We start from the raw sequence: 27,264 nt of genomic DNA, 5'->3' as shown, positions 1-27,264 counted from the left end.
AGAATATAATTCAGGTTTTGATCGCTTGCTTAACAAGGTTACCATTAGCGAACCTTATGCTGTTAGCCTATATTTGAAGGGTTTGAAGCCGGAAATAAAAGGGCCGGTAAAGATGTTCAAGCCTCAAACACTACGTGAGGCGTATGGGTTAGCAAGAATTCAAACTATGAACAACACATGCTTGATGAAGCGTTTCAACGCTGTGGAGGATGAGCTGCAACCCGAAGATGTCAAAATAACACCTCCCGTTAATGGTTCAAAACTACCCTTGCTGCCGAGTCCAACAACCGAGCCATCAAGTTCTACACCAGGAATCCTTAGATCGAGGCGTTTGACGAGTGATGAACTTGAGCAAAAAAGGGCAAAGGGGGAATGTTTCTGGTGTACCGAAAGGTTTGTTCCGGGGCACAAGTGTAAGAAAAAACAACTCTACATACTTGAAGTGGTAGATGATGAAAAACAAGCAACGGAAGAGGATGAAGACAAGGTTCCTTGAATCACTTTTTGAGGACAAAAAGTGGGTTAAGGAGGGAGTATTGTTACGTTATTTATTTATGTTTTTAGTATCTAAACTTTGATTTCTAGTTTGAGGGTATTTTTGTTATTTTCTATTATGCAAGGGGTATGATTGTAACTTGCATATCTATTTATGTTAAACGTATGAAGGAATAATAGTAACAGATTTGGTGAAATTATCTTTCTCTTTAGCTTCTTTTCCTCTAAATCTGTTCTAACCCTATCAAGTGAAGTCGGAGGGGTTGAAGAATTAAAGGTATGAATTGAATTGCACATTGAAGAAGGTGATTATCAATTTAGACGGTTTCAGTTTAATCAAAGGTCAGAAGTGATGAAAGAAGGTTAAGAGGGGTATAATGGGAAGAAAAAGGTAAAATATTAGAGATTTTAACTGACTTTTTATATGCCATCTTAAAGTTAGGGCTGAAAATTACTATTATATCCATGGGAAATGCTTTATTTATATAGTATTATAGATATAGATTATAGATTGATAATCAAACATTTTCATTTGTTGGCTTGTTAAATAAACCATCAAAAAAAAAAAAAAAAAAAAAAGGAAACACCCAAGACCATGAATGTTGGAAAGGAAATTGGGCCAACGGTTACAACTCTACCACGTTGTGGATCATGAACTACCAAAATTATGTTGAGATGGACCATCCAATCTTATACGACAAGACTTGTAGAATGACTTGACTTGTGGTGGTATCCTCATGGGACCCATGAGCCCGAATCAAGTGGTTTAACATTAGTTTGGCTAGGCGGAAAGGTACATCGTAATGGACCCGATAGTACGGTTTCCGGTCTTTTATGAACTTGTACTAAGAAGGTGATGATTGTAGCCAATCATTCACATTGGTCATTTGGTTGGTTTTGGTGTCATCCTTGCCACTTGATCATGTAGACAAACTTAGTTCTTTATTGCAAAATACATGACATAAATACTAATAATAGGTATTATATATAGAAACTTTTAAAATTGCAAACCACGAGTAAGATTTTTTCATTTCACTTTCTGGTTAACTTTGACAAGTCTGTATGGGAAACTGAGCTCATATTCAACTCGAGCCAACTCGTAGCTCAATGAGCTTGCTCATTTATTTTGAATCTTTTATGTTTAACAAGTGTTACAAATTATACAAGTGTCAACAAGCAATATACCAACAAACCTGCGAACGGGTGTGTATATAAAGCCATGAACTCTGATCAAATTGCGCTCTTTGATCTGATGTTATAATCGAGTCAATAAGCATGTCGTGTTGTAGAAAAGAAGCAATATACCCATAAACATGCATGAGTATTCTTCCCTGGTTTGAGGGTGTTAGTTATAGAGGTGCACAAACCGGTTAATTTCCATAATTGGTTCGGTTAACCGGTTCATTTCAACTTTTTTACTTTAACTGGTTAATAACCAGTTTTTTTGCCCACCTCTAGTTAGATACCTCATAGTTCATACTTGGATCATCCAAGTTGGTTGTGAAAGGAATGATTTAGCCCAAATATCAAATTAAATATAATGACAGCCCAAAGAGGATTCTAACACAAAAGATATTTGCAGCCCATAATTCAATCAGTCTGTTCCAAATCGGCCCAAAGCGGAATCTAGCTCAAAAAAAAAAAAAAAAAAAAAAAAAAAAAAGCCCCAACCTAAGTTTGAAGATTACCATGAGGCAGCCAAACAAGCAACTGTTAACTTGATGGTCGTAACTTTGGAGACTCATTTAAGCAACACAAACAATCTTAAGAACCCACAACATCTCCTTATTGTTTTCTTCGTCAAAATTCAACAAGTCGAAAATCTCATCCTCCCGGTTTTCACGCTCTATTTGCATCATCCATGAAGTCAAATCCGACTATCCTTTGGTTTACACATAGCCACGGGTCTCTTGCCCGTCAAAAGCTCCGGTAAAACGAGCACAGAACTATAAACATCACTCTTACTTAACTTTAAATCGCGGGCATTTTATACAAAAATTAAAGTACTACTCTTTGAAAGTGTTTTTAAAAGTGATTTTTGAACTTTATGAAGAAAGTGTTTTATTTTTTTGACTTTTTAAAAAGCCCTTTTTTTATTAGGGTTAGGTTCATTTGTGAATAACTCCTTGTTTGTGAACACTAGTGAACTAATACTAGCATTTGATTATCAATACACAAGTGTAAATCAATGAACATGATTTGATGATGAAAATTACGATTTGATGATGTAAATCAATGACCAGGATTTGTTCACTTAGTTCACAAATACATTAGTGTTCACTCTAGAACCCCACCCTATTTATATTAAAAACATTTTTTATTTATTAAAAAGACATTTTCAGATTTTTTTTATGAATGTGTTTTTTAACCTTTTTTTAATAAAAACTTTTGATAATATTGATTTTCATATGGGGACAATATGAAATGCTGTGATTTTATTCTTTCACGGATGGGTATGACAAGTAAAAGAAGAAGCACGTTTCACCTAACCCATGGTTTATTATACCGTTCATCGAGAAAGAATTTTATCTTAGAATATGATTTTGTGATAAGAACAGGAAGGAATGGAATTATATTCGATATGTTCAAATGACATAACACTATATAGAACAGATTATAGTATTGGATTATACACTTACGTAAATCAATGAAAACATATACTAATTACCATAGGTTTCATTGGCAAGTACGTAATAGCTACAAATACGGAATACAAACTTTCATTCTTTCTTCCATTAATTTGGTAAATGCGTAATATTGAAACAACAAATAGAGGGCAGTATAGGGGCGTTAAGGGGTTGATAACGTCTCTAACACCGCCTCTGAGTGTTATAGGGCATGAAGATGGATGCACATTTTTAGTATAATGACAAATGAAAAGAAAAAAATAATAGAAATTAATGATTAAAAGGGCATTAAATGGTATTAAGTGTTACACATTTTAGAAGGGCGTTATGATGCTGATGTGATGAAAACAAAACCCCTTAAAAGGCATTAACCATTAGACCATCCGTAGTGGGGCAGTATTTGAGCGTTTTTTGCCTCAAAAATGCCCCACCACGCCCGCACACCACCCCGGGGGCGTTTTTTTTTGCCCAAAATGCTTTGGCGTGCTTTTTTCCACACCCAGCTTCATTCCTTTGGTCCAATCACCTTCATCTTCCTTTTGTAAAACCAATAAGATTTTTTGATGTTTTTTTTTATTTAATTTTATTACAAACATAATTCCCCACAATGCCCACATCCCTACTACACCCATTTTAGAAAACACCCCATAATGCCCCATTGCTGACTGGGCTGCCACATGACGCAAAACGCCCAAGGGTAGGGGCATTACCACTACACATGGTCTTACGTATTGTCTAAAAGAAGTAATCGCCATGTCATCCTGTCCATCTCATCAAGTCTGTGCCACATAGAATCAGAAACAAACTTAGTTAGTAAAGATTTAACTGAGTGGTGCCAGCACAAACTAAGAGTCAAGTTGAGGGTGCCGGGTGTCAAAGTGTTAGTTGAGGGTGACAGCGGCCAAATATCGATAGTTGGGGGCGATAAAATCCAATAACCCTTAATTTTAAGGTTAATTACTTTGAATTTGTTTGCGATAAATTTGTCTGTGATTAGATCAAGGTTAGTGACTTTGATTTATTTTAACCAATTAGTTGTCTTTTTTATGAATCCTTTTTTATTTGTGCATGGTCTCAAAATGTCATCAAGGACAACCCTCCATTAACAATTTATCATGCTTACTAAGAAAGTACTATGAACCATCACATACAACTTACAAGGATGGTTTATATGATACAAACATTTTGCTTGTATCATCATTTATTTTTAGAGATTATTATCAAAAGTTTGATTCTTATTATAACATTGTTAAAAAAATTAGTTGTTAAAACAACAAGAGTATGGCAAGACACCCTAGTCATCATTAGTTAAATATATTAAATAACCAATTTACCCTTACACATCAAAAAGTTAAATAAATACCCCTGCCCTTTCCACTTGTTACATCGTTGTTGTCTTTCATTACGTAAATCAACTTTCTAAAACCACAATTCAAATTGAGATCCCATGCATACCGGCTTCAGAATTCTAAATCAAGATTTGCAAATAGACTTCAAGTATGTCGACACATGTGAAGATTTCAAGATTTTCATGAACTTTAACGAAAGTGACTTCGGAAAATATAACAAATATGATCTAAAGTACTAGTGTACCTTCCCTACTGACCACAACCACCTATGATTAGGGGTGTTCAGAAAAACCGAAACTAAATGAAAATCATAAATTGAATCGTAACTGTAACCAAATAAACCGATCTGAATAACGAATTTGGTGTTTGGGTTGGTTTCTAACCGAAACTGAATTGTGAATATGGTTTTTGGTTCAACATATTTTTTCATTTGGTTTATTTAGCTAACCGAATAAACCGTTTATTTAATTAGTTATTATTTAATAAAAATAATAATATTTATTAAACTATACACAATTTATTAGCCCATAATACTAAATGTTTGAAGATTATTTATATTTGGGGCTAATAGCGTATATATTATAATTATATTGAGATCCCTGATATCTCTCCATCCAGTTATACATTTACCATATTTGTAGCATTGTAATCTTATTATATAGTGATCAATACAATGAGCAGAGGCATCGAGCCATTTACATATCTCATAAAGTATCATGGTATCAGAGCACTAGGCATAACCCTAGCAGCCGATATCCATCTCCCCTCTTCATCTTCACTTCACATCTTCAATATCTCCCTCTTCTCCTACATCCTGTCCTCATGGAATCCAAACTCCATCCCACCACAACTGTCAACAACATTAAGAGCCTAATCCCAATAACCCTAGAAATGGAGTCTGGCCAATACTCGTCCTGGAGCGAGCTATTCAAGAATCAGTGCCGAGCATACATGGTGATCGATCACCTATCTCCCAAACCTCTTCCCGCCACATCTGCTTCCAAAACAGTCGACAAAGATACTGCACCAAAACCAACCAAAGAAGACTCGTGGGAACGCCTAGACGCCATTGTTTTACAATGGATCTACGACACGATCTCGAATGATCTTCTCCATACCATTCTAAAACCGAACACGACTGCACACGATGCATGGGCGACTCTTGAAAACATCTTTCAAGAATATAAAAGCTCTCGTGCAATCCATCTCCGTCATAAATTTTCCAATACCCGTCTTGACGCCTTTCCTTCAGTCTCCGCTTACTGCCAAGAACTCTAAGTTTTGGCCGACCAGCTAGCTAATGTCGGCGCACCCGTGGATAATGATAGCCTGGTCCTCCAGCTGATCTCCGGCCTTAACGAACAATACGAAGGCATCGCTACGATTCTTCAGCAACAAGAACCATTACCAACCTTTTACGTGGCACGATCGAAATTGGTCCTCGTGGAAAGCCGCAAAGCTGAGACCGCCCTACAAGCCGCCCGAACAGCAGGTACCGCACTACATACGAACGCTCCAACCAACCCTACATCGAATGACTTATGCAACGAACAGGGTAATGACCGACACCATGGTCGTGGAGGCAGGCGCAGTAGGGGCAGGGGACGCGGTCAGTGGGGTCGTGGTGGACGACAAAACAATAACAATACAGGACAATCTTGGTCCCCTTGGCCAAATCAGTTCACTAACTGGGCTCCACCCAACTCCCACCAATAGTGGAATGGCCCAACTACACAACAAAACTGGGTTGGCCCAACACCTCAGCAGCCGTGGCAGTCCTGGCCTTCGCCACCATGTCCTTACATGACAACGCCTGCTAGGCCCAACAACACTACTGGTGGCAACGGTCTCCTTGGGCCCAGGCCTAATCAGGCGTACAACACAGCCTGTATGCCAACGGATATCGAGCAGGCTCTATATAACATGTCAATATCTCAGCCGGATCCGACTCTCTATATGGACACCGGCGCCACTGGCAACATGTCGCATGGGCAAGGTATCCTAAAACCTTCTTTTAATAATGGCATAAATCAAAATATTATTGTCGGTGATGGTTCAACCATCCCGGTTATTGGACAAAGCACACAAACCTTACCACCACCTTTCCCCCCACTTATCCTAAAAAATGTCCTTTTTGCACCCAAACTACTCAAAAATTTAATTTTGGTTCGTCGGTTTACCACCGACAATTCCGTTTCTGTTAAATTTGACCCGTTTGGTTTTCTTGTGAAGGACTACAAGACCTGGACTCCTATCCTCCGGTGCAACAGCAACGGTGATCTCTATCCACTGGTTCTCGGATCAGACACCACCACACCATCCACATTCGCTGCAATTGCGTCTCAACTATGGCACCAACGCCTTGGTCATCCAGGCCGCCCTACTTTGAATTGTTTAAAACATTCTTGTTCTATTAATGTTGAAACTTTGAATAAACATATTTTGTCGCTCATGTGTGTTTGGTAAAAGTGTACGTTTACCTTTTCATGCTTCTCATACTCATACGTCTAAACCTTTTGACATCGTACATAGTGACTTGTGGACATCACCAATCCTAAGCACGGCCGGTCATCGGTACTACATCTTATTTTTAGATGATCTGACCGACTTTCTTTGGACTTACCCCATTTCCAAAAGGTCACAAGTCTACTCTATTTTTTGTCATCTATCTAAACAAATTGAAACGCAATTTGAAACACGTATCAAAACATTTCAATGTGACAATGGTAAAGAATACGTAAATTCTGCATTTCAAACCTTTTTTTAATGAAAATGGAATGTTGTTTCGTCTTTCTTGCCCTCACACTTCTAGCCAAAACGGCAAGGCCGAACGTAAAATCCGAACTATTAATAATATGCTTCGGACCATCCTTGCTCAAACATCTCTACCGAACACATTTTGGCACCATGCCTTAGAAACCGTAACCTATCTTCTAAACATACTACCAAATAAAACCAACAAGACCCCAATAGAAAAATTATACAACCGAACCCCTTCCTACGACCACCTACGTGTATTCGGGTGCCTTTGTTACCCCCTCATACCCTCTACCACCATCCATAAGTTAGATCACCGGTCTCATCCATGTGTCTTCTTAGGATACCCACCAACACACCGTGGTTACAAATGCTTCAACCTTAGCACCCGACAAATAATAATCTCCCGACACGTTGCCTTCGATGAAACAACATTTCCGTTTGCTAATACCATTCACCCTTCACCATCCTATGACTTCCTAACAGATGCATTCCCCTCCCATCTTTGGCCTTTGGTTCACACTCCACAACCAAACTACGAAACCCCATCCTCACAACCCACCCCGGCTCAACAACACCCCTCCACACCACCCTCGGCCCAACAAAACTCGCCAACCCACACCCCACTAGAACCGGGCCCACCCCTTACTCATCCGCTATCTCCCACAGCCCACACACCTACAACCCCTCTACAATCCCACACCAGCCCAACCAACCCCATCACCTCTCCTCTGCCCATCCCCTCTACAATCCCTTATCCACCAGTCCACTCCACTCAACAACAGACACACAACCCATCCTCACCGACAACACCACCTCCGCCACCTCCGGTCACGACTGCCACTCAACCTACTCGAACCATGCGTACACGCGCAATGGACGCTATTGTCAAACGCAAGCAACCACTTAATCTTAACACTTCCACCACCATAATACCAATACCCAAAAACCCCATTGTTGCTTTGTCTATACCGGAATGGCACGGAGCTATGACCAACGAATATAATGCCCTTATTAAAAATGACACTTGGGAGCTCGTACCGCGCCACCCACGGATGAACATTATATGCAGTATGGGGTTATTTAAACACAAGTTCAAATCCGATGGCACTTTGGAACGTTATAAGGCATGTTTGGTGTGTGATGGTCGTTTGCAATAGGTAGGTGTCGATTGTGGAGACACCTTTAGTCCGGTAGTGAAGCCGGCCACTATTCGCACGGTACTATCAATAGCACTTTCCAAGTCTTGGTCGGTTCATCAGCTTAATGTTACGAACGCCTTCTTACATGGTCATCTTCACGAAACGGTATACATGTATCAACCAATGGGATTTCGGAACAAGAATCTTCCGGATCACGTTTACCGTCTCAAAAAGTCTCTATACGGTCTAAAGCAAGCGCCGAGGGCGTGGTATCAAAAGTTCACTGACTATGTTTTAACTTTGGGATTTCGTCAAAGTAAATGTGATGCTTCCTTGTTTACGCTTCACTATGGTCGAGACACGGCATTTCTTCTTCTATATGTCGATGACATCTTGCTAGTTACATCGTCTGACCAACTTCGTCACCAACTCATGGCCCATCTTGCTAGTGAATTCGCAATGAAAGATCTCGGTCCCCTAAGTTTTTTTCTTGGTATCGCGGTTCAGAAACACAACAACACTATGTTCCTATCGCAACATGCGTATGCACGGGACATCATAGACCGTGCCGGAATGAAATCGTGCAATCCGGTCACAACGCCTGTTGATATACATACGAAACTTAGCGCATCCGGGGAGCCCTTTGACAATCCGACACTTTATCGAAGCCTCGCGGGCGCACTACAGTACCTCACGTTCACCCGCCCGGATATATGTTACGCGGTTCAACAAATATGCATGCACATGCATGCACCAACGATGGCACATTGGCATGCCCTCAAAAGAATTATCCGGTATATACAGGGAACTATTTCTTACGGTTTAACCATTGGTTACTCTGTAGACCCGTCGTTAATGGCGTACACTGATGCGGATTGGGCGGGGTTCCCGGACACACGACGTTCTACTAGTGGTTTTTGTGTGTACTATGGGGATAACCTGATTTCATGGTCATCAAAACGTCAAGCTACAATCTCTCGCTCTAGTGCCGAGGCTGAATATCGCGGCGTTGCGAATGTAGTAGCCGAGATTTGTTGGCTTCGAAACCTACTCTTAGAACTACAGCAACCGCTATCTCGTGCGACACTCGTATACTGTGATAACGTAAGCGCCATCTACCTATCGGGCAATCCCGTTCAACATCAACGAACCAAACACGTTGAACTCGACATTCACTTTGTCCGAGAACAAGTTCAACGTGGTCAGGTTCGTATTCTGCATGTGCCCTCAAGATACCAGATAGCTGACATCTTCACAAAGGGTCTACCTCGGGTACTCTTCGACGACTTCCGCTCCAGTCTCGGCATTCGGCCACCTCTCGCTTCGACTGCGGGGGTGTAATAGCGTATATATTATAATTATATCGAGATCCCTGATATCTCTCCATCCAGTTGTACATTTACCATATTTGTAGCATTGTAATCTTATTATATAGTGATCAATACAATGAGCAGAGGCATCGAGCCATTTACCATATTTCATAAAGTATCAGTGGCATTAGACTTGTTGATTATTTATAGTTTGTATGATATATGTTTTGAAGTTGTAACTTTGTGGTTGTGGGTATGAATATTTTATGGACGTGTTTGTATTATTTTGCTATGAAACTTTCTTTTATTTATATATTGCTAGGTTTAAATTAGTTGCTGACTTAATGTTCGGAAACCGGAACACAAACATAAATATAAATTAGGAAAAAAGTACTTATGTACAATTCAGTTAAATTTGGTTGAAATCGGTTTATTTGGTTTCTATCCGAAGCCAAACCGAATTGAAGTTGGTTTGATTTGGTTTGGTTTGCATATTTCTAATTTGGTTTGGTTTGGGGTACAAAATTTTGAAAACCAAATAAACAATATACCGATGAACACCCCCACGGGTTTTCAATTCGTTCTTGGATCACATATTCATAAGGAAATCAAGATCTATATTGGCATGCTTTCAATGGCATTTTCCGCTTCTTGACTAAAAATGGAACCAAATTGGTAAATGGACGAGTGACAGAGAGAAGGTCAAGGAAGCCGATGAGGAATCTAGGTCATAGTGTCATACAAGAGTTTAGTTGATAGTGAAGAAAATCGAAACCAAATTGGTTATGCTTCTAGCTTTCATTTATGTCGTTACAAAACAGTTTACAACATTTTGATTGGCGTAAAAATGAGTCAATTGTTGACTAGATAGAGATGTAGTAACGTTCTAGAGAGATTACACTTGACAATGAGTTATATTTTAGATAGTCGAAGTTCAATTTTGTTTATATCCAATAACCATCATTTACCATGAATCCAATAACAAACTATAGGGTAATTTCATTGTTAATTTCCTCTTCAAAAAAAAATAATTAAAAATTGGAAACTACATCAAGATAGAGGTTAAACGGATAACAAGTTGCGTCGCTACCTCCTTTTTTTTAAATAACAAAACTAAGTTTTTTGAAAATTATATCCATAAATCTTGAGATCAAAACATTTATGCTGACCTTTACACTTGACTAAAAGTAAAAAAAAAAGGCTACCTCTTACACAAAAAAAAATATTCACCTTTTACAAGTTTTGATGCATATTATACATACATGCTTTGACATTTTGTATATTTTTTCAACTTTCAATTTCACACGTTATAGTCCGTATAATACGCGTTTCTAACTGATTTAGTTTTTAATTTACTTTTTCTCTGGTATTTTTCTCGTTCGTTAACTTTTTATTTAAATAATAAACTTTATATACGTTTGTGTTTATTTTTTTAATTCCTTGTAATTCCGATATAACTTTTAGAGTAAAATACCCGGATAGTCCCTGTGGTTTGCTAAAATTTCACCCTTAGTCCCCAGCTTTCTAAAATTACATTCATGCTCCCTGTGGTTTGACTACTTGTTACTCGGATAGTCCCTGAAGTGAATGAAGGTTAGTTTTCTCAATTAAGTGGGTGTAAAATGACTAAACTACCCCTTAATTTAAAATCATAATAAAAAATAGTTGAATATATAAAAAGGTGGGATCCATATTTTAATTAAAAAACGAAATGTATGTTATAAGGGGATATCCATACACTTCTTCTTCACCAATCCACCCACCACCACACCCTTCTTCTTCCTAACCTAACCAGATTATGTCGCCGCACACCATTCTACTTCATCCAGTTTATAAACAATGAGCCTAGATCTGAGAAAAATAGAAGATACAGGATAACTCTACCTTAACAAATCCAATCTCTTCACCATATGTCCACCTGCAACTTCAACTTCTCTTTGGTTTGTTGGTTCAGTTCTGTTTATTCATGAAGGAAAACAATATAAATCATACCTGTCACCGCAGACAGTGCAGAGGAGAATCCAGTGAGAGAAGACGACATGGAGTTCGACATCTTTGTCAAGGTGATCTGGTTCCTCCTTAGGGTGCTAACTGATGATGGGGACTTAGAAACCGAAAAGGGTATCGGTTAGGAGAGGAGGTTTCGTGATGATGTTATGGCTAATGGGGTGTATGAATTGTGTAACTGAGTAACCCATAAACCTCCACATAACTCTCCTTATATAAGCACCCAGGAGGAAACCTAATTAGTTACTAAGGGTAATATGGTCCATCAACAATTACCAACTAATTAAATAATAGGTTCTAATATATTTTGATCTCTATAATGTAAATGATTAAGATGGCTATAGATTAAATATTAAACATAATATATTTAATCTTACATTCTCCCACTTAGCCGAGTAATCATTTACTATGAGTATTAGCTAAGCCTGATCAGGAGTTAACACTCATTTTAGCCTTAAACAAGTACTATAGCAGAAAAATACAGCCGTTGAATCATTATGCGACTCAGGACCCCCATTAATCATACTATAGCCTTAATTTAAAACCTAATCATCATGATCAAAATACGCGTAAGCCCTTTGTTTGATTTGTAACTTTTATTTGTCTATATGCCATTATACCGGTTGAACATATTCTAACAGACATACAAAATCAAACTTGAGGAAAATTAACTAATACTTAATCATTCATAGTACGATATGCAATTGCGCACGGCTATTAATTAATACCCGTCTATGAGCTCTCTTAATAAGACTTATGGGTAATAGCCCTTCAGTTATAGGATCCTTAAGCATATCATGAATGTATTCGATACAAAACTTAGTTTCCTCAATTCGTTCATAAACGAATAATTAATTGCGTATCGAAACTTAATGCAGCACCTCTTGAACTGTTACTGTTCAAGAAGTTATGGTAGCTGACTTTATCACACTAATTCTTCAAAACATTATATGGAGTTAATAAACTTATGAGTCCACTGATTAAATTTCCAACAACATTTAGTGACCATGTTATGTCGTTATAACTTAGGTTGTTTAATATCAGTGCATTATGACTCCTCCATGAAATAGGTTTTGTCTGCTGACATAAAGATATACCCGAAACTGCATTTTATAATCTTTAAATATCTCAAAGTTAGAGTAATAAACCGGTTTTAATTCTCACTTCTTCTTTAAATTGTAGTCTCTCGTTTCTTTTAAAGATATTGTAATACTCCATTAGATGCTACACATTAATCTAGACATATCTAGTGTGTTGCAATATGAGTAATATCTAAACGAGTATAGACTTAAACTTACATAAGGCTTCTAATTAATGAAGCGTAAATAAATAATCTCATTTATCCTATTATCCTCTAAAGGAGAGCAATATTGATTGTTACATATGTAAGGACCCATTTAATGTTAAACTTATGGAACGAAACTAATATCCCATTGGGTCTATCTCAGTGTGTTATGATATCAATCACGTAAGAGATATCTCTGAGTTTTATTATATCAAAGTTTGTGTTAACAATGCTTTGATTTATGTAACATATGCTTGTCAAAGAATGTCATCTATATAGACAAGTTTATTTTAGTTGCTCCCACTCATCTTGAGGTAGGTACATTAATCCACTTGATTCTTGATGAAAATAATTACGTTAGCTTTTCATCACATTATGATGTTTGCATTAACCCATACATGGATATTATTGGCTTACAAATAAAGTGTTCTTTAACCTTCAGTTTGAAACTTTAGGTTGTTATCTAATGAACATGTAAATGTGTCAGCCATTTATTAGGGAAAATCGTTTTAATGTTCATCTAATGTAGCTTAAAACTATTATAAGCTACTAGAACAGTGATGATCCTCAAAGAAATCTTTTGTTAGATATGCAATAAAGAGTCTTTAATAACTTATCTCTTCCTGAGTACAACCTTTGACAATCAATCATGCTTTTGAGTGTCTTAACGCTTATATTAGGATTTGGTTTAGTCATGAACACTCTTAGGTAACTTAATCAAATCCCAAACGTTATAAGAACACACAAAGTCAGTTTTAGTAGAAAACTGTTTTATTCCATTCAAATGATTGATTTACACTAATGGCTTAATTTGAAGAGATAGGATCAGTAAACATTTCCAAAATCCATTTCAACTTCAATTAGGGAGGTTATGTAATCATCAAAGTTAGTAGGCTTTTAAACCTAGATGACCTCCTGAGTTGATTATTGGGTTCATTAGAAGTTTCAATTTTATGGATTAGCTCTTGGTTAGGTTGCTATCATTTCCATTCTAAGTTTGTAAGAGTTGGTGCAGTATAGTGTACAAGAGGTGTAATCGGAGTTAAATTCGGAGTGAATTTAATGACACTCTTCCCACCGCCTCTTGTATTCCTTGCAAATCATGATAAGGACTTTGACTGCTCCCACCGAGCTTAGAAATCTTTAGGAACTCAGCATGCATAGGGTCAATATGTAACGACCAACAAAATCTAATAGAGAAACAAGTTAATGACGTTAGTCGTTGTAGTTTCTCTTGTTGAGGATTATGTTAGTTTAGGTAAGAAATCTAAGTGCGCCCACAATTAAGCAACAATGAAACTTTTGTAAGAGTAGCATTAGATTTAAGGAGATAAGGTTTGATAGAACAGTGTCGTGATGGAGCGATGTCTTGTACAAGAGGTGGAAATTTAAAATTTTCAATCCCCCATCTCTTGCAACTATTGCAAGTTATTATTAAGACACTTAATGCTCCCACTGATCTTTAATATCTCTAGAATGCTACAAGAGAAGTTTCAATGAGCTACGTGACGTGGGAACCTATCACATATACGTTAGACTTTATTTGATTTCTTTAATGTCCAGATATCATAAGAAACTTTAAGGACATATTTAATAGAAATCTGATTAACTACATATATGAATAGAGTTCTTCTAAGACCGTAGGCCATATGCGACAAAAATTTAGATACAAGTTGATAGTCTTTCAAATGATAAATGAATTATGTCTGAATATTCCATTTGGAATAAGTTCCACGAATGTCAATGAATGACTTATGATGGACCCATACTTATTCCTTAAGCCAAGTAATATTTAGGGCTGTAACGTCATGATTTAGAATCACTGAAAATGAGATTAGATGAAAAAATCATCCTCATTAACCATGTTATGATTTCTCATGAATTTTGGTTCTAATGGATGAAATTTATAAGTCTCATTTTCCTTTTGTCAAATTCTCATTTGCATGATGACAAAAGTTGTGAAAAAGTAAGGTATCGTCTAGTTTCATCACAGTAATGTTTCTATCCAGATATTTAGAACAAATAAGATGAGAATTTAAGATAAGTGTGACTTTATGTTGACTATGCAAACCTCACAACCTTCATAACATTGCTTAATTATGATACTATATTCTGATTAATCAGAATATATAAGGTATCGAAAGGCGTTGTTGGAAGACTGTTCATTATGGTTCTTATAGTCTTAACATTTAATTTTGTCACTAACTCTCATGTTAGTTATTTGTCGAGTTCTGGTAAGGAAACGTATGGAACTAAAGTTAACTAATCATGTGTTAGTTGGAATATTAAAATTATCAGACTTAAATATCATTAGTAAGTTACTATCTAATTAATTTATCCAACTGTTCTTTAGAATAATGGATAGTCTCGTTGCTTATGCCTAGTCTAATGACATAATTATGCAGTGAGATTTTCCCTTGAAGAACCTTAACGTTGGGATTAGCACTTGTAATTTGTCTATGGACTTTAGAACAATCCTCTCTTAAGTTTTTAGTGGTTGTTAGGTGAATAACATCTTATTTTCCAGTTTCAAACATTTATTTCTATGTACATATGTTGCTTATCAACACACTCGTTATACTTTGGTACTTTTGAGTGTTATAGCTGATTTATAATGCATCAAATTGTACAAATGAAGACTTAGTATGTAATGTACTGGAAAATGTACTTATTTCCATGCGTAAGCCCTTAACTTTATGGGTCATGGTATTGTACATTATAATATATTCACATATACCACTTAACCATATAATTTATAATTAGTTAAATGAAGACATGCACCTTAGGAGTTCTTGTAATTATTCCACAATTATAGATTAGTCTTAGGAAAAACTTAATCTGGAATAACTTTAGTGATAGCAATTATATTAGAGAGTTCTTGATTATCATAAGAGACATCATGTTCGATTTATCCTAATCATCATGCTCTACTTTTCTTCTGTAGTGCCTTATCAGAAGAGAGCAATAAGGTTATCGTGTCTTAAGAGATAATCAATGATTTAATTTAAGAGCTAGTTCTTATAGAAACTTTAAATAAAGCAAAACATTTTATGCTTAGGAATTAGAGTGGATGAGATATAGATTTATAGAAGAAAATTATAGTGAGTAAAATTATGGGCACTAAGAATAAGGCAGACAAAATGATCACAAAATTAATTGAGGATCATTAATATAAGGATCATTATGTGAAGAGGTTGTGATATGTCTATTACTAACATCAAAATAATAGACTACTTAAAGTTCTACTTAAACGAAGACAAAACAGCTTTGGCCAGAAGTGTAATCATTTAAGCATATGTGCAAAGTGGTTGTAACAAATCAGCTTTGGCCAGAAATTGAGACAAACACTTTAGTTATGCACTTGTTGAGTATGCCATCTATGAATGAATTAGATCAGCTTTGGCCAGAAATTAAGACATTCATGCTTATGATGCACACACAACATAGCTTTCGTAATACTTGGATGATAAGTAGATGCATCAAGTCAGCTTTGGCCAGAAATGATGCATCAGAAGCTCATTCAAGTAAAGCCATTTTAGTTTTGTAAAACATTATTTGATCCTCATTAATTAACTAAATAATTACAAAAACCAATCATTTAATAGCAAACCACCCGTTAGCGCGGATCGAACTCGACTAATGACGTTATGGTTGCGAGTCGCAACTACGATCTCGACTAATCACGTTATGGTTGCGAGTCGCAACTTCATGGTCTCGAGTGATGACGTAATGGTTGCGAGTAGCAACCTCATGGTTGCGAGTGATGACGTTATGGTTGCGAGTAGCAACCTCATGGTTGCGAGTCGCAACCTGATGATCTCGAAACTTCCTGTTATAGCTGTTAATTGTGATGACATAACTGAAAATTCGAAATTAAGGGATTTTGTGATATTATTTCCTGTTTTAAAATGATCTAATTTTATCAAGTATTTCGTAAATCATAATCTGTTTATCTTTTAAACAGTTTTCTAAAAACTTTAGAGGACAAAATAGATCAAAACCAGGAAAAACACTTAATAATCCAAATCATAAAGGAAAATTCGAATTTTGACTAAGAACATTATGAACCCTAAATAAAAATTACTCAAACATACATCCGAAATCTCTGAAATATTATTACACATTTAAACATATTGATTTCGGAACAGTAAAACTTCATGAACATATTCATCCGAGATCCATGATTCATGATTCAGATCCGAGATGACATAATTCAGATCCGAGATGATATTTCGGATGATGATGACGAAAAATATTATGGTTTTATAATTCTGTTTTCCAGATTTATTCCAGATTTCGGATACAAAAAAACAGAACCGACTAATCAACATATGCTCTGATACCACATGTTGGTTCAGTTCTGTTTGTTCATGAAGGAAAACAATATAAATCATACCTGTCACCGCAGACAGTGCAGAGGAGAATCCAGTGAGAGAAGACGACATGGAGTTCGACATCTTTGTCAAGGTGATCTGGTTCCTCCTTAGGGTGCTAACTGATGATGGGGACTTAGAAACCGAAAAGGGTATCGGTTAGGAGAGGAGGTTTCGTGATGATGTTATGGCTAATGGGGTGTATGAATTGTGTAACTGAGTAACCCATAAACCTCCACATAACTCTCCTTATATAAGCACCCAGGAGGAAACCTAATTAGTTACTAAGGGTAATATGGTCCATCAACAATTACCAACTAATTAAATAATAGGTTCTAATATATTTTGATCTCTATAATGTAAATGATTAAGATGGCTATAGATTAAATATTAAACATAATATATTTAATCTTACATGGTTAGGTTTTCCGGCAACAACTCCGACGATCAGGTGAGCTTCCCCATCGGACTAACGCCGTTCGATCCGGTATGTAGCGTCAATAAGACTACATATTGGTGACGATGTTCGGAGATGCTCGATCCGGTCTGTTTATGTAATGAAAGTAAGGTTTTTGTGATTTTAAAAATGGATGCAGTGGGTCGGTTTCTTTTGATTCAATGCATAAGTCAACGATTTTGAAATGGAGGAGTGGGGTTTTTGTCATCTTTTGTGATTTTGAAAATAAAGGCATCGATTATTCATCATTTCGTTGTATATATTGAGAACAAATTAGTTTGATTCAGTGCATAATTTAAGGATTCCAATTAAACTTGAGAACAATAGTGGCCTGAGGTGGTGACCGCTGACCGGAGAAGTGATGGTGGAAGGTGGAAGAGAATGAAGATGGTGATGGTTTTGGGTGGGTCTCATAAACAAGGTTGAAGAAGAGCAGATTGGGTGAGGGAGTTTGGTGGGCCCTTTTGAATTTAACTTATAAAAGATTTTATATTTCTTTTAATGTTTTATTTTTATATTAATAGTAAGGGTAATTTAGTCATTTTACACTCACTTAACTGAGAAAACTAACCTCCATCCATTTCAGGGACTATCCGAGTAACAAGTAGTCAAACCGCAGGGAGCATGAGTGTAATTTTAAAAAGTTGGAGACTAAGGGTGAAATTTTAGCAAACCACAGGGACTATCCTGGCATTTTACTCTAACTTTTATTGAAAAAAGTCGTTTTTTATAGCATAAGTTGTAGCAAGCTTCGATAGGTGTTATTGAAACCACAACCGGAATACTTTTCTTTGATGGTTCTCGATTGACAAAAAATACATGTTAATATCCTTTTGGGCATATCACGATTTTATTTTTTTGCTTCTCTTTTAATTGCTTTACTCAGTGTCGATATCATAAACTCCCGTAACAAACAGAACTAATATACATTAATTGTAGAGACAATATCATTTTTTTTTACTTTCAATTCACCACCCACATTTAAAATTTTATTTAAGTTGATTTAATTCAAATAACTTATGTACGTTTAACGTAAAAAAAGTTGAATACGTTGTTATGATTAATTCTTTATTCAACATTTCGATATAAAATGTGTTGGAAGCTTAATTGTATATAGAGTAAAGTATTTTTCGGTTTCGTAAAGGAGTGTTGATATCGTACTGATTTCATCGAATAACATCGGTACCAGTTGCAATGTTATCGAGACCAAAACTGATATTGGTTTTAATGGTTTTCAATAATCGTTGTAAAACACGAGCCGATTCCTATTGAGATGTCTCTTTCGGTTGCTATATCGATTATCGACAGTTTAACAAAAAAATTGAACCGATATCAGCCAAACACCCTCTGTGACGCGAGGAAATCCTGATAGTTTAAATAAGTTGAAACCAAATTTATCAACATTTTTTAGTGAATTGGAGGTAGGGTTGTTTACGAGTCGAGCCGAACCGAGCGGACTTTTTCTCGTGCTTGGCTCGTTTACAAACTGAACCGAACGGAGCGACTCATTTAAAACCAAGCCTCAAACCAAGCGAGCATTTTCTGAGCAGTAAATATTCCGAGCGAGCGTCGAGTAAAGTTCGAGCGATTTGGACAACCGTGTCGCCCGATTTAAATTTGCTAAGAGAGATAGTGACAATGTTGGGTCTCAAGTTTTTATTTCTTTAAAAACAGGCACATTTCATGGCATAATGTTTTTCTTTGAATAACAATGTTGTGGCCGACGACAAAATGATTATATTGCACGAACAATGACGTTGAGACATCGACTTAGGGTAATGACATGAAACATTGAGACGATGAGAAGACTGTTATTTATCGGCGATGATTATATAGCTATAAATTTAATTTATATTTAAGTATATATGTATGTGTTGTGTCTCTATATATATAGTTGTGTGTGTATGTATAACTCATATTTGTGTATATATATGTGTATATAAAAGTTCATATATGTGTGTGTATATGTATATATATACTATTTAAAAATAATATTTTGATCCGAACCGAGCCAAGCGAACCTTCGCTCATGCTTGGCTCGTTTACAAACCGAACCGAGCAGAGCTGCTCGTTTATAATCGAATGTCAAATCGAACAAGCATTTTCGGATCAATTTTCAAACAAACATCTAGCGAGCAACGGACGGTTTGAACGAACTAATTAGAGGATATCTATACGATAGATATGTTATTTTCTTCAATATAAAGATAAACGACAATAATGTCTAAAGAATCACACTTGAAATCATATGTAGCATATATACATGTTATTTAATATTTACTCATTATTTTATGAGTATATGCAATGCAACTAGCGTGAAACTTGTAGCCACTCTTCCCTCAGCTACTATTTATAGATAGTTAAAAAACGATACATCAGTGGTACCAAAACAACAAAAACCGGATTAGAGACTTCTAAAACGAATTCAAAATATTGTAACGGTGGTTATATATCCCTCCTAAGATCAACCACCAATACACTAACGTTATCCGAGCTCCGTCTAGCCAACGCTAACTTCGTTAACAGCATCGACGCATCCGAACACGCCTTATCGGAGCTCTCACCACGGGCCACATTGAACGGACTACCATCAGATCGCGGCGGCAATGGAACCTCCTCCGACCTTAGGCACATGCGAGCCACATGGCATACGACGTCGTTTGATACCACGTCCCAAAGGCCGTCACTTGCGATGATAAGGCACTCGTCGTCATCCGTCCGTTCTGTTACGGTTACTTCCGGTTCTGGTATCACATACGGTTTTAAATAATCGTCGCCTGATGATTAACATGAACAACAAGTTAGTCGTTGAATCACATTGAATCCGGATCTAAAGGAAAATCACCAAACTAGACACGTTCGACTTTAAAAACGAGGGCCAAACCGTAACTGGTTTAGCTGGTCTTCACACGTGTATTGGTTTGATTAGACGTTACCATGGCTAAGCGTTAGCCGGTAGTGTTACTTGGAACTGTTTTTTTTTTTAAAAGCAAATCTTTTTTCCACCTAAAATCCCTCAATCCTTGCACTCGCAAGGATTTGAACTCAGCACCTCATAAATAATGAGGTGAGACATCGTACCACCAGACCAATAGTTCATGAGTATTTGAAACTGCTTGATTCTTTGGTTTTCAATGTTTATTAAAAAAATTGTGAAAGTCAATGTCTATTGTATAAAAGATAAGTTGTACATGTCTATTTTCCTGGATCTAGTGAAACTCATATAAGATATGATTATGATTACAAGAACATACCAATTGCCCTAGACATAGCTAAAACACCAAGAACCCTCATAACTCCATCCCAATGTATAACACGACCACCAGCATTTTCGATTCGTTTAAGTTCATCCGGTCGATCAGGCTGCAATCAATTATTCAATCAGATTCCTAACCAACTGAAAGTTATCCGAGATCAAAATCCATACGAATAACAAACAACAAGCCGGTACCTTATGATCTGTTGATAACGGAATCGCAACACCATCCCGACAAAGCACAGCACGCGAATCGCCACAGTTAGAAACTACAATCTTATCCGGAGCCACAACCGCAACAACCGCAGTAGATCCAGCGGCATCACACTGTGGAATTTGAAGGTGGCATCTACAATCTGAGCAGGATGATGCACTCTTGCTCCATTCACTTACGTCCTTATCAATCCGAGCAAAACTCTTCATCATCATCTCTTTCCACAAAATTGCTTCCTCACAGTTCTCAACTTCCTCTTTCACTATCTCGTGCATCCGGTCTTTGCACTTGGTCGCCACCTAAAAGTAAGTAGTAATTCAGCATATAGCAGCTAAACAATAGTAGTTTAAATATTATTATATATAATGGTTTTGGATGTTACATGAGAGCAGCCATGGCCGTCGAATACACCGTAAAAGTGTAGATAAGAGCAAATCGTTTTACAAAACGACGGCTTTACCGAAACAGCATCTTCTAGATCCCTCCTTCTTCCACACACAACAGTCAAACCGAATCTGGAACTCTCCTTCTCCAAAACATCATCTCGAAAACTCTTTTTCGATGTAGTTACGGTTGTTGTAGCCGTCTTTGGTTGTACTTCGTTTTGGTGCGGTTTTGAATTGTTGTTTTCCGGTAGAGAAATTATGCTTGAGGCAACAGTGGCGATGAGTGTAAGCTGTTGTATCTCCATAAGACGTCGTCTTTCTTGACCACCACAGCTAGGCTATTCTCGCTAGTTGACAGTGTTGAAGAGAGGATGTGTGAATAGTGGAAGGAATAGTGGAAGCCTTTTATTTATACTAGCATGGGAAGCTGCTGCATCTACGATGTACAATCATTAATTATGACGTAGAAATATGAAGTTGACGAAGGAATCTGAGAAGTTGATGGGGAAATAAAATCTTTATGGTGGTGATATTGACATGTATAGCTTGATTTGTGATGGGTACGTGGATCAATGGGAAGTTACCACGACTTGTGAAGAAAAAAACAAGAAGATATGTTTGAATGTTTGATGATTTGTAACCATGTGAGATACAATGAACATTACATAAAAATCTAACATTTTCATCCCATCCAAATCCAAATTTGTACATGAAATAGTGGAAGCCTTTGATAACAACATTCACATCCGTTCTACCCTTTTTTTCATCCTAAATCACACTAGAATACACTATATTTTCTATCTTCTTTTCAATTAAATAATATTTTTTATACATTTATCATTACCTTTTCTCTCTGCTTCACTCACAACCACTATCAAAATATATTAAAAAGTTATAGGGGTGAACAGTGTCCCCTCAAATCTACAGATGAATAGTAACATTTTATCTCTCCTCCACTCACAACACTTTTTATATTATAAAAACTCCACTCACACAATTTGATGGAATGGATGTATATGCTTAAAAGGAGATCCTTAAATCTTTTTTCTCATACTCTCTATACAGGTTGTATAAGGTTATACAACCTGTATATAATATTTTAATCAGAAAAGTATTAAGTCGTATAATGTTATACGGCTCTTATAATGCTATACAGCTGGCTAATATAGATGGATAAAATATCGAGTCGTATAATATTCTAAACAGGTCATATAACATTATATTGGTCGTATAACATTATATGGGGTTGGGTCGTATAGCATTCTATACGGGTCGTATAATGTTATACGGTTCGTATAGATGGAGACTAAAACATTCTCTGACATTTTTTATGCAACATTCTCCCATACGACTTTAATAACTCTATACCGGTCGTATAGGTGTAGGGTGTAAAAATAATATTTTTTGAAGTGTGAAAATAGTAGGAACCTTTTTATGACAAGGTTTTAGCTTTATTACAATGTTTGGTGTGGTTACCAACTTATCAAATCTTCGACAATATATCCAAGCACAAACAACGTTTTGAAGAGATGACAACCTTAGAAACTTATTCGAAGCATTGGTGTTAATTTAAATCTATCTGGAACGTTGCTCCTATATCTCGCCATTAGGCAATCGAAACTATGATAGCTACAAGTTTCTTGATATGCACCACGTCGTAAAGATTAAACAATGGTTAGTGTTGGGTAATGGACAACTCGTGCTTAGCACCGCCTACAAATTACATACAATGTTTTAGTGAATAGCTCAAGCCAATAAGTATAATTGTCTCATCAAAACATTGTTGTCATATTCGAATCAAGTCTCACCATTTTTTTATTACTAATATTCATGTCATTCATTCATCGCTTAGAAAATATTAGTCTTATAGTACTCAAAATCTTATAAAACAAAACAAAATAATTTACACTTGTGGGATTCTTCCACGCTTCATGATAGTAATTCGAAACACAAAAGCATGTTGCGTGGAAACCATTAAATGGTTATGCCGTAATTTAAACATATGATTGTATAATCATAATACAATATTTAAAGCAAGATAATATAATTAAATAAAAGATATTTTTTTTAACGGCAAACACACTTTATATATATATAGGTAAAGGGTACTGTACAAATTCCCTTATCGTACATTACGTACGCTATAATCTCAGCCGTCAGATCATCTTCCCGCATGAAAATCGCATGTTGTTTTTTTTTAATAATTTCGCATGTGATAATTTTGATGAAATAGCAGGTTGTTTTTTTGTAACAATTTCGCATGTGATAATTTTGATGAAATAGCTTGTTGTTTTTTGTAACAATTTCGCATGTGGTAATTTTGATGAAATCGCATGTTAAAAAACCAACATGCGAAATTGTTACAAAAAAACAACATGCGATTTTCAATGCGGGAAGATGATCTGACGGCTGAGATTGTAGCGTACGTAATGTACGATAAGCGCATTTGTACGATAACCAGCCCCTATATATATATATAAAGAGCCAACAAGAAGCTGAGGAAGAAAACAAAGGAAAACAAAAAGAAAAAACAATACAACCGACTACAACATATTAATAATATCAAAATCCTTCCAGTTCTCCCAATTAGGCGTCTTGAGGTTCGAACGGTTGCAAATCCAAAGGAATGCATCCTCTTTAATCTGCTTCACTGACCTGTTAATAGGAATGAAGTGGTCTTCAAACACCTTCTCGTTTCTTGCTCTCCAAATCCTCCATACGGTCGCCATTGCAATCGTATAAACAATCCGTTTCCAAATTTTTCCTCCCGGGCAACTTTTTAAAGTAGAAAAACTGATTTTTAAGATTGGTTATATCGGCAGGGAATCTGATTCGCACCCAAGCCAATATATTCCACCAAATGCACCGAGTCCAAATGCACAAAGTTTGTTAATGACACATTTAGGAGAGGCAAACAAGGAGAGAAAATAGGAAGGGAGACTTCCTAGAACCGACTTAGCTAGCGTCATACGCCCCGCAAAAGAGAGGTATCTAGCTTTCCTTTTAGAAAGTTTAGACATGAACCTATCCAGCACCGGTTTCCGATATTTCGCTCTTTTCATATTAACTTAACTCTGATAGAGATGCCCAAATGCATAAAAGGGAGAGAATCTGTTTCACAGTTGGCCACCCGCGCTAAACGAGCCACCTTAGAGTGGGTGACTCCAATATCGTATAATTTACTTTTACTTCGGTTTACTTTAAGGCCTGAAACAAGACTAAGCCACCTCAAAAGACGGTTTAAAGTCATAATATTGTGTTCCATCCAAACGCCGATAAAAGGACATCATCCGCGTAGCAAAGATGGGAAATGGTCGGACCTCCATTTGGAAGCTGGCACCCATGAAATAGACCCAAATTACACGCCCTTTTCATAAACATACTTATAATCTCCATAGCAATAATAAAAAGAAAAGGGGAAAGCGGGTCTCCTTGCCTTAACTCTCTCTTATATTTGAATTCCTTTGTAGGCGACCCGTTCACAAGAACCGATCCCATACCCGAAATCAGGCATCCTTTAATCCAGGCGATCCATTTCTGCGAGAAATTCATCTTCTCCATCATTCGAAAGAGGAATTTCCAACTAATAGTGTCATAAGCTTTTTCAAAATCGATTTTGAATATTAGCAACTTCGTATTCGATTTTTTAGCCCAAGCCACCGTTTCACTTACTAGACTTTAAATAAAAGATACTATAATATATTGTATACTCAAAATCAATTAAAAATACTATACAAAAAAAACTATGTACTACAAAGTGGTTTCTGAAAACAAGTATAAAATTTAGTGTACTGCTAAACTAAGATAACTACAAGGTTGATATTTTATTTTGTTTAGATGCAAAGGTTTTCAAATATTATATAACAGTTTGGAATAAAAATACAAAAAGAGTGTATAAGAGTTGAATTTGGAATAAAAATACAAAAAGAGTGTATAGGAGCATTAAACATGTGGGCCTATTTCGAGTTGGAGTCTTTTCTGGTGTAATGTAGAAGGTTGTTTGTTAGTCTACTTCGTACGCTTTAAGTTTCTTTGTAAGAGTTGTATTGTACTTTCTTTTAGCTTCTTGCTCCTTTTTGCCGGTCAAAAAAAACATGTGGGCCCATTTAATCGACGGCGTCTGGAAATATCAAAAACTGGTAACACGACACATAGACGTGGATCATGCATCTCTCTCCTAACATGTTTCTACTTTCAATAAATTCACACACCCAAACCTTATTTCAACACTCCCAAAGTGCCCCGCTTTGGTTAAAGCGGGCGTTTAGGCTTGCTTTCGATAAAAGGTGATGTGACGATGTACGAGGTCCCTGTTCTGTACCCCAAAGCGCCCAAGGGTGATGAGACTTGATGCGATGTTATATTTTGTACGATGTTGCAGAAAGTGTCACGTTTCAACCCTAAGCGCCGTGCTTTGGCTAAAGCGCAGCGTTACGACCCCCATTTCAGTTGCATTTAATAAGCAGGCCATGCATTCTACTTCGTATTCAAAAAAATTTTCATCCATTTCAAAAAATTGAAGTTGAGGTTCTGTTGGGTTTTTTTTTTTGTTTTGAACTGTGAAAATTCTGTTGAATAGAGCATTTTTCAGTAATTACGATGTCGTGGTTTAGCAACTACCTTTTCGGTGAATACTCTGAGGAGTCCGTTGTTCCAGATTTCTTACGAGGGAATCGCTATTTGGCCAAAGCGAGCGTTTTGGAGTGTGTGAATAGACCAAAGGCATGTGTAAATAGCCTAAACCTTATTTTTTTGTTTAAAAACAATAATAATAAAATAATAACTAATAATAATAATAAATTTTTTACCTTTGATTTTCTTGTTTTTCAATTTGGCCCCCAATTTTCTCTCTCACACACAAAGCACAGACATACATCTCCCCCGTTTATTCCTTATTACTAATTATATAATATTTCTTATTTGGTTATTCTATTACCACATCCTTAAATTCTTATTCACACACCCTTTTCACTCTATCTCTCTTTTTATATATCTATGGATCATGCATCTCTTTCCATACACACCGACTCACATACATCTCCCGCGTTTATTCTTTAATCATTACGGACTATATAATATTTCTTATTTGATTTATTCTATTACCAAATCCTTAAATTCTTATTCACACACCATTTTCACTCAATCTCTCTCTATATATATATGTATATATAGAGAGAGATAGAGGAGAGGGATGTGTGAGTATTAACACCCTTCTTATTTTTATATTTTATATTCTATTTTCTGAAAAGCTTCTACTATTTTTACACCCCTAAATCTTATTCACACATCTTTTTTCACTCTATCACTCTCTCTCTATATATTTATATATCTATGTATGTATAGAGAGAGATAGAGGAGAAGGGTGTGTGAATATTAACTCCTTTTCTAAAACCATCTGAATTTGATGCACCGTAAGTTTTTTTTATTATTTTTTCCTCAAGTGTCAATTAATATGTTATATTCTTTTTTCTGAAACCATCCGATATTTATTTGATGCACCATAAGTTTTTTCTTCTTATTATTACTAGCTTAGAACCCCAAGTTATACACGGGTTGCATAAATTTAATTATATAATAGTATAATTTGCAACATTTTGATGGTTTGA

The 27,264-nt window shown here is 36.4% G+C and overlaps 2 protein-coding genes across 2 annotated transcripts; one reads left to right on the top strand and one right to left on the bottom strand.

Annotated features, from left to right (window-relative positions):
• The first annotated feature begins 8,553 nt into the window (after nt 1–8,553).
• On the top strand, nt 8,554–9,711 carry LOC118480293 (uncharacterized mitochondrial protein AtMg00810-like). The gene has a single exon (XM_035975066.1). The coding sequence runs from the start codon at nt 8,554–8,556 to the stop codon at nt 9,709–9,711; it is 1,158 nt and encodes a 385-aa protein (XP_035830959.1).
• Nucleotides 9,712–20,247: 10,536 nt separating this feature from the next.
• On the bottom strand, nt 20,248–21,963 carry LOC110867052 (protein phosphatase 2C 37). Its single transcript, XM_022116198.2, has 4 exons — nt 21,655–21,963; nt 21,254–21,571; nt 21,057–21,165; nt 20,248–20,579 (listed from the first exon to the last, which is right to left on the bottom strand). Exons 1-4 carry the CDS (start codon nt 21,961–21,963, stop codon nt 20,248–20,250), a joined length of 1,068 nt encoding a protein of 355 aa, XP_021971890.1.
• Between the last annotated feature and the right edge of the window lie 5,301 nt (nt 21,964–27,264).

Source organism: Helianthus annuus, chromosome 7 (assembly GCF_002127325.2).
Source record: "Helianthus annuus cultivar XRQ/B chromosome 7, HanXRQr2.0-SUNRISE, whole genome shotgun sequence".
Lineage (NCBI taxonomy): Eukaryota > Viridiplantae > Streptophyta > Magnoliopsida > Asterales > Asteraceae > Helianthus > Helianthus annuus.
This window is presented reverse-complemented; position numbering and strand designations above follow the sequence as displayed.

Bases quoted from the DNA above. Each gene is read 5' to 3' on its own strand.
- LOC110867052 (XM_022116198.2), bottom strand. From the start codon at position 21,963: ATGGAGATACAACAGCTTACACTCATCGCCACTGTTGCCTCAAGCATA. The intron at 21,166-21,253 runs GTACCGGCTTGT...AATTGATTGCAG, and splicing joins CGTTATCAACAGATCATAAG to CCTGATCGACCGGATGAACT. The intron at 20,580-21,056 runs GTATGTTCTTGT...GTTAATCATCAG, and splicing joins AGCTATGTCTAGGGCAATTG to GCGACGATTATTTAAAACCG.
- LOC118480293 (XM_035975066.1), top strand. From the start codon at position 8,554: ATGGGATTTCGGAACAAGAATCTTCCGGATCACGTTTACCGTCTCAAA.